Source organism: Marmota flaviventris, chromosome 5 (assembly GCF_047511675.1).
Source record: "Marmota flaviventris isolate mMarFla1 chromosome 5, mMarFla1.hap1, whole genome shotgun sequence".
Taxonomy (NCBI): Eukaryota; Metazoa; Chordata; class Mammalia; order Rodentia; family Sciuridae; genus Marmota; species Marmota flaviventris.
The window spans coordinates 2,086,640-2,098,664 of NC_092502.1; the positions used below are offsets into that span (position 1 = coordinate 2,086,640).

General features: G+C 59.7%; 1 protein-coding gene across 1 annotated transcript in view; it reads left to right on the forward strand.

The window, feature by feature from the left end:
• Positions 1-12,025, forward strand: part of Obscn (obscurin, cytoskeletal calmodulin and titin-interacting RhoGEF) — a 128,710-nt gene that overhangs the window by 60,435 nt on the left and 56,250 nt on the right. The window contains 12 exon segments of the mRNA XM_071611901.1: positions 597-869; positions 1,314-1,580; positions 2,124-2,390; positions 2,487-2,750; positions 3,044-3,307; positions 5,174-5,437; positions 5,732-5,992; positions 8,293-8,556; positions 9,008-9,271; positions 9,570-9,833; positions 10,793-11,059; positions 11,675-11,941. Of these exon segments, the coding sequence (XP_071468002.1) occupies positions 597-869; positions 1,314-1,580; positions 2,124-2,390; positions 2,487-2,750; positions 3,044-3,307; positions 5,174-5,437; positions 5,732-5,992; positions 8,293-8,556; positions 9,008-9,271; positions 9,570-9,833; positions 10,793-11,059; positions 11,675-11,941 (3,186 nt within the window).

Sequence of the window (12,025 nt, forward strand, 5' to 3'; positions counted from 1 at the left end):
AGGACTGGGAGGTGTTGAGAATGTGCCCATCTGAGATGGGCAGGCGGAGCCTTCCCTGGGGAAACTTCCACCTCTGGTTTTGCCAGGGTCTCAAGGAGCGTTCCTCCTGGATAATGGCCTTTCACAGTGGTTGTGAGGGCTTGTTTGCATCTGGTGTACTGGGTGAGAGCCACCATTTTTCTTGCTTTGCAGACAGGTAAATTGGAACTAAAAGGGTCTGTGGTGGCCTGGGGTTGCAGGATGTACCACCAGCATCAGGACAAGTGCGTCCCAGCCCTCCTGACCATCCTTCACCTGGCCCTGGCATCTTGGGCTGGCATCCAGGGCCAAGTTTGCTAGAAGTTCTTTCTGGGTCTATCTTCTGGGGATGGCAGAATGGTGTCGAGAGCCTTGCAGACCTGAGCTGGGAGATGGGACTGGGACTCAGAAGTCACCCTGAGTCAGAGTGTTCTGCACTGTTCAGCTCCCACGTGCATCCTGTTGTCAACCCAGACTGGCTAACCAGTCACTTGCTTGCTGCTGGGAGCCCTCCTTGGGTCTGGAGAGAGCCAGACTTCCCTGGGCAGCAGGCCCTGATGGCTGTCTGTGCCCTGCAGGGCAGAGGGTGCTCATCACGGAGGAACTGCAGGACATGGAAGTGCACGAGGGCTCCTCAGCCACATTCTGCTGCCGTGTTGCCCCTGCTGACCACGGGCCTGTGCGCTGGTTCCTGGACGAGACACCCTTGCATGCCAATGAGCTCAATGAAATCGTGGTCCAGCCTGGGGGGTACCATGTGCTCACCCTGCGGCAGCTGGCGCTCAAGGACTCGGGTACTATCTACTTTGAGGCGGGTGACCAGAGGACCTCGGCCACCCTGCGGGTCACTGGTAGGTTTTGTACCTCAAGGCCAGGGCCATTTGGGGTGGGGATGTCATACTGTTCATGCTGCTCAGGGTACAGCTTTGAGGAGGGTGGGCAGCAGCTCAGGTGACAGCTGAGTCATGTCTGAGCGTGGGTGCAGACTCATGGTGACGTGAGACTAGCTGTCCTCAGCATGGGGATCCTAGGAAGGCAGGTGTGTGTACTGGGGCTGTTTGGGATGAATGCCCCTCGGTAATGCTCAGAATCGTGGTCAGCATGTCTCAAGGTGGCCTGCTCCCTGCCAGGGCGAGAGCCACACAGAGCCCACCCTGTCCCCTCAGCGTTCCTGTCTGTGGCTGCAGCCCGAGGCAGCGGCAGACATGGACAGGATGATGACCATCTGCAGCAGGGGCCCCTCTTGCAGCAACACCACAGCCCCAGGGACCCTTGGCTCCTTTCTCTTCCCCCAGAGAAGCCGAGCATCTTTTCCCGGGAGCTCACAGATGCCACAATCACAGAAGGCGAGGACTTGACCCTCATGTGTGAGACCACTGCTCCTGACACCCCCGTGCACTGGACCAAGGATGGGAAGATGCTGCGGCCATCTGCCCGGTGCCAGCTGAGCTACGAGGGCTGCTGTGCCCAGCTGGTCATCGCAGGTGCCACTCCGCAGGATGGTGGTCGATATAAGTGTGAGGCTGGCGGGGCCTGGAGCAGCTCCATTGTCAGGGTCCAAGGTGAGCTCAGTGCCTGTGGCTCCCAGTCTACCTGGCAGGCAAGGGCTGGGGTGCATGGGTGTCCATGTTGGTGGGTGGCCTGAACTGCATGGCTGCCCTCCTGCTGCTGACCTGCCTCACTCCTGGCTCCCTGGCTTTGTGGCCCCTTGGCTGGCCTCAGATTGCTTGGGCTGCCCCATCCTGGGCAGATGGGAACCAGGACCTCACCTCCCAGCCTGGAGGCTTAGGGTCTTGAGGTCGTAGGTCGCAGGGCTGGTGCCTTCTGAAGCCACCCGCCTGCATGTTCTGTGTGTGTCTGGAATTAGGGTCCACTTCTAATTATCTGCCTCCCACACTGTGTCTGGAGGTCCTGGGTCAGGCTCCGGCGCCCGTTTCTTGGGGCATGCTGGTCTGCCGCAGGTCTGCCGTGTGCCTGTCCTGCTGGCCTGCCTCCTGTGACCCTTCAGGAGTGCGGCAGCAGGGCTGGGACCACTCCCACCCTGGCTGAGAACCTCGTGGCTGGGGGTTCCTGCTCAGGGAGGTGAGCAGAGCGTCTCTCCGCAGCTCGGCCGGTTAGGTTCCGGGAGGCGCTGAGGGACTTGGAGCTGCCGGAGGGTGGTGCCGCCACGCTGCGCTGTGTGCTCTCCTCGGTGGCGGCGCCCGTGGAGTGGCGCCACGGGGAAGATGTCCTGAGGTCCAGCAGCAAGTACAGCCTGCGCCAGGAGGGTGCTGTGCTGGAGCTGGTCATCCGGGACCTGCAGCCCCAGGACGGGGGCAAGTATTCCTGCTCCTTCGGGGACCAGACGACCTCAGCAACACTCTCTGTGAAGGGTGAGCACCTCTGCCTGTCTGCTTGCCCACATAGCCTGACTGGCTGCTTGCCACTGTAGAACAAAGTGATGTTCTCTGTGTCTTTGGTCCCCTCAGCCCTGTCTGCCCAGTTCATAGGAAAACTGAGAAATAAGGAGGCCACGGAAGGGGCCACAGCCACGCTGCGCTGCGAGCTGAGCAAAGCGGCCCCTGTGGAGTGGAGGAAGGGGACAGAGCCCCTCACAGATGGGGACAGACTGAGCCTGAGGCAGGAGGGGGCTGTGTGTGAGCTGCAGATCCAGGGCCTGGCAGAAGAGGATGCTGGGGAGTATTCGTGTGTGTGTGGGCAGGAGAGGACCTCGGCCACTCTGACCGTCAGGGGTAAGGACCACTGTGGCTGTGCAGGCGTGTCTTGGTACCAAGTATGGACCCACACTCCATCAGCTTGTCCCTTTCCCTCCCGTCTGTGCCACCCTCCTCTTGTAGACCACAGGGTCCTTCCTGCTTCCTGGGCTGTCATGAACCAGGAGACTCCAGTGGCCATGGCCAGTGTCCCTGATGTCACTGTGGCCTCCCCTGTTACCCTGCTGGCTCGTCTTGTCCTTTGTCTGGTCACGTGCTGTCTCCCAACATCACAGTGAACCTGAGGCCCTGTGTTTTCTGACCCTCCCCAGCTCTGCCCGCCCACTTCGTAGGAAGACTGAGGAGTAGGGAGGCCACGGAAGGGGCCACGGCCACACTGCGCTGCGAGCTGAGCAAGGCGGCCCCCGTGGATTGGAGGAAGGGGACAGAGTCCCTCACAGACGGGGACAGAATGAGCCTGAGGCAGGAGGGGGCTGTGTGTGAGCTGCAGATCCAGGGCCTGGTTGAGGAGGACGGCGGAGAGTACTCGTGTGTGTGTGGGCAGGAGAGGACCTCGGCCACGCTGACCGTCAGGGGTAAGGACCATGTGTGTCCTCAGGCACTGGCTGCTGTGTGTCTGAAGACAATCTCAGGTTCCCTGTGTGCTGTGTCTGCTGTGTCCTCCGCTGCTGTGTGCTCTCAGGCTTCTCTCACACTTGCACTGTGGGGCCTGGCTCAGACCCAGAGCAGCAGAGAGTGGGCTTTTCCCGGCCCCGTGGGTCACAGCCTGAGATGGAGAATGTGGGTGAGGCCAAAGCATTAAGATGGCGCAGGAGGCCTTCAAGGGGTGCACGCTGGAGAAGGTGTGGGCGGGAGACAGAGGAGGAGCAAGTGGAGGGTACTCTTACAGGTGTCCCTCCAGCCAGGGCAGCTGCCTGCACTGGGGCCGTCTGATGGGCAGGTGAGGGCCCCAGTGTCTGTTCAGTGTGGCGGGAAGGATCTCCCTCAGCTGTGAGGGGCCTCTCACCCAGGATGCTGCTGTCTCTGCTCCCATGTCAAGAGTCAGGGAGGGACTCCTGGGGCAGTAAAGTGTATTGTGGGGCGGGGCATGGCCATCTGTTCACCTCCACCTATAGTGGAGGCCCCACTATGTGCACAGATGTTGGTGACCTCTGTGGAGAGGCCCCAGTGCCATGACATGTTGGAGCATGGACGGAACGTGTTCCTGCACAGAGGTAGACCCCGGTGTGACAGAAGCATGTGCACACCAAAGCCCACCGTGTTGCTGCAGGACGTTGGAGGGAGGCCGCCGGGAAGATGCTCCCTCCCTCGACTCAGGGAGCGCTGCCTGTGGCTGGGAAGTGGGACCCTGCTGACCACCTGAGAGCTAATTCCAGAACTGGGTGTGGCCCAGGAAGGACCAGAGGTGCACAGCCCACCTGGGCCCTTCCAGAGAGTGCTTCACTTTCTAGGATGCCCCGAGGCACTGTTGCCCTGAAGCCCCTGGGGCGGACGGACCTGGGCTGGTGGCTGGAGGGCTCCAGGAGCCAAGCTGTCCTCCCTTCTCTGTGGGGGCTACCCATGTGCTGCCGTGGATGGGCCGTTGTTCAGTTGTGGGTTATCTCGTCAATTCTGCTGTGGAGACGAGCTTGCTGGCACTGTGAACAGTGGACATGGACCCTGTGGCTGTATGCTCCAGGGTGACAGTTCCAGGAGGAGAGTGGGGGCTTCTCTCCCTGGCCAGGGTGCTCCTTTTCTTGGTTTGCTCTGGAAGATGGAGTCGGGTGTGATTATGGGAGGGTTTCAGGCAGGCTGTTGATGTCTCCAGCCATCTATCAAGATCAGAGAACAGCTGTTACAGAGAGCTTCAGAGAAGTTGTGGCCAGGTGTGGTTTGAATGCAGCTGCTGGCCAGGCTAGGCCCTTCAATCTGGTGCTGTACAGAATCTGAGCTGGGCCAGGCCACAGAGGACACTGTGGAGGAGCATGACCCTTTCAACCCATGTTCCTGCCCATCCGTCTGGGCCCTGTGACCTTCTGTGGGCCTGTCCTCATGCTGAGGCCCTCTTCCACATCTCACTGGCCTCCACATGAATGGACAGCCAGTCTGCTGTCCGACCCCCTGGGCTGCCTGTGTCTGGTGCTTCTATAACTGTTTCCAGGTTGTCTCCCTTGCTGAGTGCCGTGTCTTACCCCACGTGTTCTGCAGAGACCCTGGTGTTCTTTGTGGACTCCTCAGGCCAGTCCCGTTCATGCCAGGCATGAGGTCCATGGATGCTTGGAATAGACCCTGGCTGGGAAGCATGTGGGCAAGACCACGGGAAGCCTCAGCCCACAGCTGGTGCTGAGCAGCCCAGCACCGGACATGTCCAGCTGGGCTCACGTCCTCTCTGTACTGTCTGTGTCCTGTCTCTTCTGTGCACTCAAAGAGCATAATTGCATCCATGTCTTTCTGGCCCCCAGCCCTGCCTGCCAGGTTCACAGAGGGTCTGAGGAATGAGGAGGCCGTGGAAGGGGCCACGGCCACTCTGCGGTGTGAGCTGAGCAAAGAAACAGCAGTGGTGTGGAGGAAAGGAACAGAGACCCTCAGGGAAGGCCACAGACACAGCCTGCGACAGGAGGGAGCCTTGTGTGAGCTGCAGATCCGGGGCCTGGTTCTGGAAGATGCTGGGGAGTACTCCTGCATGTGTGGGCAGGAGAGGACCTCGGCCATGCTGACCATCAGGGGTAAAGAATGTGTCCTCATGGGTTGTGGCTTGGCATCTTTGTGTCGTCCACTGACACTTTCTGCTCCATTTGTAGTACTGCTCCTGCATGGTCTGTGGCCCTGTCCTCTGCCTGGGGTCCTCCTGCTCTTGTTCATGTGCTGTTGTCCTCCCCACTGCCCATTTCCCTCCACATCTGTACATTAGTTCACCATCCACACTGTGTGGCTATGTGTGTGGTTCTTTGTGGATCACATGTGCCTTTGGAGTCCTCCAGACTGCCCCATGTTCTCAGTGATCGCTTGGCCCTCCCCAGCCTTGCCTGCCAAATTCATAGGAGTGAGAAGCCAAGAGGCCACAGAAAGGTCCATGGCCACTCTGCGGTGTGAGCTGAGCAAGGTTGCCCCTGTGGAGTGGAGGAAGGGGTCTGAGACCCTCAGGGATGGGGACCTGTACAGGCTGAGGCAGGAGGGGGCCACGTGTGAGCTGCAGATCCAGGGCCTGACTATGGCAGTGGCTGGGGGGTACTCGTGCATGTGAGGGCAGGAGAGGACCTCAGCCACGCTGACCGTGAAGGGTCATGGCCACTGTGGCTTCCCCGTGCCTCCTGTCTCCTGTCTCCTTATCAGGTGGTCTGTGTCTTCCCTGTGTCTCTTGATGATGTCCTCTGATTCCCTGCCAGCCTTCTGGGTGGTCCCTCCCAGGTGTGCACCAGGGATGTCCTGGGCCAGAGTCAGAGTGGACTCCAGGGGTGCAGGGCAGAGACCTGGGGAGCAGTAGTGAAGGGCTGCTGCCTTGGTCCACTCAGGCTGCTCTAAGGAGGTGCCACAGACCGGGTGGCTCAGAGGACAGGGGCATGTCTCTCCCAGCTCTGGAGGCCATCATCCATCACAGCTTCTCAGCAGGGCTGGTCCCTCCTGAGGCCACTCCAGGGCTTGCAGACGCCATCTTTCCCCCTGTGTCCTCATCTCTTCCTCTATGGGTATTGGTCACCCTGGATTTGGGCCACCTGATGACCTTCTTCCTCCTTGAACAGTCATGTTCTGAGATGCCAGGTTAGGACTCCAACCTGTGGCACCCACCAGTGACCCTAGGGTTCAGGTCCTTCTCACATGCAAAATACACTGAGTTAGCCCCACCCAGCATCAGACCTTGTCTAGTCTCGTCTGAATGTCCCCAGGTTGAGACTGGATTCCAGCTCACCTCAGGGCAGAGTTCCTCCCTGGCTGTGACTAGAGCCAGGCAAGGCACGTGCTTCCAAAGTGTGGTGGGCCCAGTGTGGGACAGACCCTCAGAGGAGCAGGAACAAGGATGTGGGTCACAAGTCCAGACAGTCGGGAACAGCAGAACCAAGCTCCCTGGATTTCAAGGCTGGACAGCACTCTGCTTTGACTTGGTGCTCTGTCCTGCAAACCTACCAAGGTTGAAGTCTGCCCCCAGCCTGAGTGGAGCTGGCTGGTCCTCTGAAACCGAGCAGGGGACAGCCTCGTGCTCTTCCAGGCATGTGGCAGTGGTACTCCTGCCACTCTGACCACCTTCATGGCCGTCTTTTGCTGGAGGGGAAGCCCATGTGTGTGGCTAGTGGCTGTGCTCATCCTGTGGCAGCGTCCTTCATCTCACTTGACTGCTGTCCCTGCAGTCCACGCTGCCAGCATTCCTGCTGCTATAACGTTTTCAGCCAGGCATGGTGATCCACGCCTGAATCTGAGTGACACAGGAACCTGCGGCAGGAGGACAGAAAGTTTGAGGCCAGTCTCGGCAACTTAGTGAGGCCCTAAGCAATTTAGCAGGACCCTGTCTCATATAAAAACTCAAAAGGGCCAGGGATGTGGCGTGGTGGTAGAGCACCCTGGGTCCCATCTCCAGTCTCCAACCACGTGTGTATCTTCAGGACCTCTGTTCTGCCTCGAGGTTGGCGAGTGTCACACCTCTGGCACGCGTGTCCTGCGCAGGGCTTTCCTGTTACCCTTGGCAGTCTTGGCTCCCAGGGAGGAGCTGCCTGGTCACCAGCCACCCGTGAGTCCCCTTAGCAGGTGCTCAGCCATGCCTGACGCTCTCAGGGCATCTCCCACTCTCTTCACTGTGGATCCAGGTGTTTTCTAAGTCTTCGGGGCTGGTTCCTTGTTGATGGACAGTTCTGCCTTCTCACGCTCTCCTGTGAGCCATAGGGAGACAGCAGGCCATCCCTGCCACACTTGGCTTAGCTGTCTCCCAGCTGGACATCCATCTGGTCCTGCTGTTTCCCACTGTTGCCCTCCACAGAACACTGGAGCACAATCTGGCCACTTCTGTGCCACTTCATAGCCAGGATCAGCTTTCTTCCACTCCCCAGGAGTGTTTCCCTGTGTCCATCTAGTCCTGACCAGAAGCACTGTTAGTGTCTGTATTTCCTCTGTCAGGCTCTTTCTGGCCAGCTGGGCTTTTTCTAGCATATACCTCAAAAGTCTTCCAGTCTCTGGCTGCCATCCAGCTCCAAAGCTGTTTGTAGTTCTTGTGGGACCTGCTGACAGTGTGGCTGGAGCCTGCAGTGAGAATCCCACTTGTGAGGCAGGGAGGCTCACAACTGGGAGCGGCCTCCCACAGGGTCCAGGGAGAGGGGTCACCGCGTGGTACAGACGTGAGCTCACAGCTCTAGGCACCTGGTGTGCTTCCCAGCAATGAAAAGTTGTGGGTGGGCAAGATGCCCTTGAAGGAGGACCTGGAACGGAGCCCTGCTCCCAGCCACCTGCGCGTGCAGGACCTCACTCAGACCCTCACAGATCTCCCACTCCTGTGACCCTCCAGCCGTCCTGCTTTATTTTCCTTCCTTGATGTTCGGGTCTTGACCTCAGAACCTGCAGAAGGTTTGATGGCCTCTGTCCATGTGATCCTTTCTAGCCCTGCCTGCACGATTCACTGAAAATCTGAAGTCCAGGGAGGCCATGGAAGGGACCACGGCCACACTGAGGTGTGAACTCAGCAAAGAGGCCCCTGTGGAGTGGAGGAAGGGTGTGAAGACCCTCACCAGTGGGGACAGACTCCGCCTGAGGCAGGACGGGGCTGTGTGTGAGCTGCAGATCTCCGGCCTGGCCACAACTGATGCTGGGGAGTACTCGTGCGTGTGCGGGGAGGAGAAGACAGCAGCCACGTTGACCGTGAGGGGTAAAGACTACATGGCCGAGTAGATCTGTGTTCTGGTGTCCACATACTGACCTCATGTCAACTGTCACACAGTCCACCTTCTCTTCCGGGTCTGTGACACCCTCTTACCCCTGCATGGGATTGTAGCCAGCTGGTTTGTCAGTCTGTCTCTTGTCCTCATTATTGTCATGTTCTGTCCCCTGAAGTTCCCCAGCACACCTGGGGTTCTTCATGTGTTTCAGACCCTCCCTGGTCTTGCACGTCAGGTTCACAGGGAGGCCTGCGGAGGCCACAGAGTGGGCCAGGGCCACATGTGCTCAGGCTGCATTGGGGAAAGATGAAGGCCTTGGTGCTCAGCACACCCAGCAGGGGGCTTATGTACAGTTGCATTTCATGTCCTTTCTGTTGTCCACGTCCATCCTCTCCACGTGCCTGGAGAGCATGATAGCATCCATGTCTTTCTGGCCACCAGCCCTGCCCGCCAAGTTCACAAAGGGTCTGAGAAATGAAGAGGCTGTGGAAGGGGCCACGGCAATGCTGCAGTGTGAACTCAGCAAAGAGGCCCCTGTGGAGTGGAGGAAGGGTGTGAAGACCCTCACCAGTGGGGACAGACTCCGCCTGAGGCAGGACGGGGCTGTGTGTGAGCTGCAGATCCAGGGCCTGGCCCGGGAAGATGCCGGGGAGTACTCGTGTGTATGTGGGCAGGAGAGGACCTCAGCCACGCTGACAGTCAGGGGTAAAGACCTCGTGTGGCCATGTGAACCTCCAGCTGGTGTCTGCACCCTGTCTCCGCCTCCTACCTCCTGCATCCACACATGGCCCAGCTCCTGTAGCAGCCCCGTGGCCACCTGTCCTTTCCTCCCCTGGGCTTCTTTCATCTCTCCTTCTTGTGTCCATGTCCATCCCACTGCGTACTCTGTTCCTCTGTGTTTACTTGCTTCCTTCCTCATCTGTGCCACCACCCACCTGTCCACATCATGGTCCTCTGGCAGTGTGTGGCCCCATGTTCTCAGTGACCGCTTGGCCCTCCCCAGCCCTGCCCGCCAGATTCATAGAAGATCTGAGAAGCCAAGAGGCCACAGAAGGGTCCACGACCACTCTGCGGTGTGAACTAAGCAAGGCAGCCCCCGTGGAGTGGAGGAAGGGGTCTGAGACCCTCAGAGATGGGGACCGGTACAGGCTGAGGCAGGAGGGGGCCACGTGTGAGCTGCAGATCCAGGGCCTGACTGTGGCAGAGGCTGGGGAGTACTCGTGCGTGTGTGGGCAGGAGAGGACCTCGGCCGTGCTGACCGTCAGGGGTAAAGACCTCCCATGACTGTGGGCTTGTTTGGGTTTCTGCCTTTGCTCTGTGTCCAGCCATGGCCATGCTGCCCCTGTTGTCCAGAGGGAGGGTGCCCTTTCCCTCTGTCTCATGCTGTTTCTCTGTCCTGCTTGGATTTCTGTCATAGCACTGCCCAGTGTACTAGTGCCTTGCCAGTCTTTCCAGGGACCTCATATGGCCAGCTGTCATGGAGGGACAGAGTTCCCACCTTGTTTTCCTAATCACCTTTTGTCATTCCTCCTCAATCTCTGCATGCCACTTATAGCCCAAGATTTTCATTTGGGGGCCCTAGGGGTTCTGATGCCCAGGGAGGTTCCCCAGCCTGGGCTCTGCACCTTGCCCCTGATTGCCAGTGTGTCCATGTGAGGCAGTCAGCACCTGCTGCCCCTCAGCATCTCAGGGGCATGAGGGACAATCCTGCCTGGGGATTACTGGGACAGCCTGGCCTGCAATGGGGAATTATGGCCTTTCCCGTGGACTCAGCCATGCCCAAGGGTCTGGCCTGGGGAGACACAAAGCCCTGCCCTGTGATCTGAAACTCATGTCCCTGTCCTGGGGTCTGGGAGGAACAGGGCCTTGTCCACAGTCTGGGAAGGATATTGCCTTGTCCTGTGGTCTTGGGGAGAATCACCCTTCCCTGGGGTCTGGTGGGAGTGGGAGAAGGTCTTGTGCTGGCCAAATGACTGTATGACTGGACTTGGCTCTGCTCTGGTGGTCCAAGGGGGACACAGCCCTCTGGCAAGGCTAGAGGTCCTGAGGGGGAGGCTGCCATTAGAAAAGCCTGTGGCAGATCTCTGCTCTGCCTCCAGCTTTCTCACCTCCCTCCTTACATAGACCCGTCCTGTGGAGGTAGGCCAAGGGGCTGGGAGAAGCTGGGCCCCCCAGCTCTGGCCAGCTGTGTGCCTGATCTTGAGCCTGCCTCCTCCCCATCTGCAGTTCCACAGGCTGTGTTCCGGGAGCCCCTGCAGTGCCTGCAGGCCGAGGAGGGCTCCACAGCCAGGTTGCAGTGCGAGCTGTCCCTTCCCAATGCCACTGTGGTCTGGAGCAAGAACGGCCTGGAGCTGCAGGCTGACGGGCGCCGGGAGTTGCAGCAGCGAGGCTGCACCGCAGAGCTGGTGCTGCGGGACCTGCGCCGTGAGGACGCGGGCGAGTACAGTTGTGCTTTCGGCTCCCAGGCTACCAGCGCCACCCTCACGGTAACAGGTGGGCGACCAAGACAGGGCGAAGCCTAGCGTGGGTGCAGAGTCCGCGCTGACCCTCAAGGCTGCAACCTGGGGGGTCCCAGCAGAGAGGACCCGGCTCAGTGGGGCAGAGCGGACCTGCCCTAATAACTTTGCTTGCTCCTCCCACCTCGTGGTTCCGACCGCCCAGTTGCTCCCTGCGCCCCAAGACCACAGGACAAGGCTGTGGACAAGGCCCTTCCTCCCAGACCCCAGGACAGGGAGCACCACCTAACCTTTCCTCTTTCTCTCTCCCTTACCCGTTGGGCGCCTCTTCCTGTGCAGTCCCCCAATTCCTCCTGGTGGCTGTGATCCCGCCCCCTCCCCGCAGTGCGGGGGTCCTGCCCCTGTGCGAAGCAGCTCGCGTGTGCTCCGCTTCTCTATATCCGCTCCAGGACCTCGCTTCCCTGGGTCTCTCCCTTTCTGGTAGCTTTGCTGGCCGGTATGGCCTCTGCCCCATGCAATTCCCCAGTTGTTTCCCAAGGGTATGCCTTGTGGGTCCGACTCAGGATTTGTCCTGATGTGGTTCTCCACCTACACGGTTCTGGGTCTTAAATGCTCAGAGTCTCGCTCTCATGTTCTCTTTCCTGCCCGGCAGCTGCGCCCGTGCGGTTCCTCCGGGAGCTGCAGGCCTTAGAGGTGGATGAGGGAGCTACAGCGCACCTGCGCTGCGAGCTGAGCCAGGCGGGAGCGAGCGTGGAGTGGCGCAAGGGCTCCCTGCAGCTCTTCCCCTGCGCCAAGTACCAGATTGTACAGGAGGGCGCGGCCGCCGAGCTGCTGGTGCGCGGGGCGGAGCAGGAAGATGAGGGAGACTACACCTGCGATGCGGGTCAGGCGCAGACCACAGCCTCTCTTTCCATCCGCTGTGAGCTGCCCACTGGCCCCTGTGCTTCCCCAGCAGCCTCATACCTCAGGGGTGGGCAGGCACCTTGCTCAAGGCGAACATGAG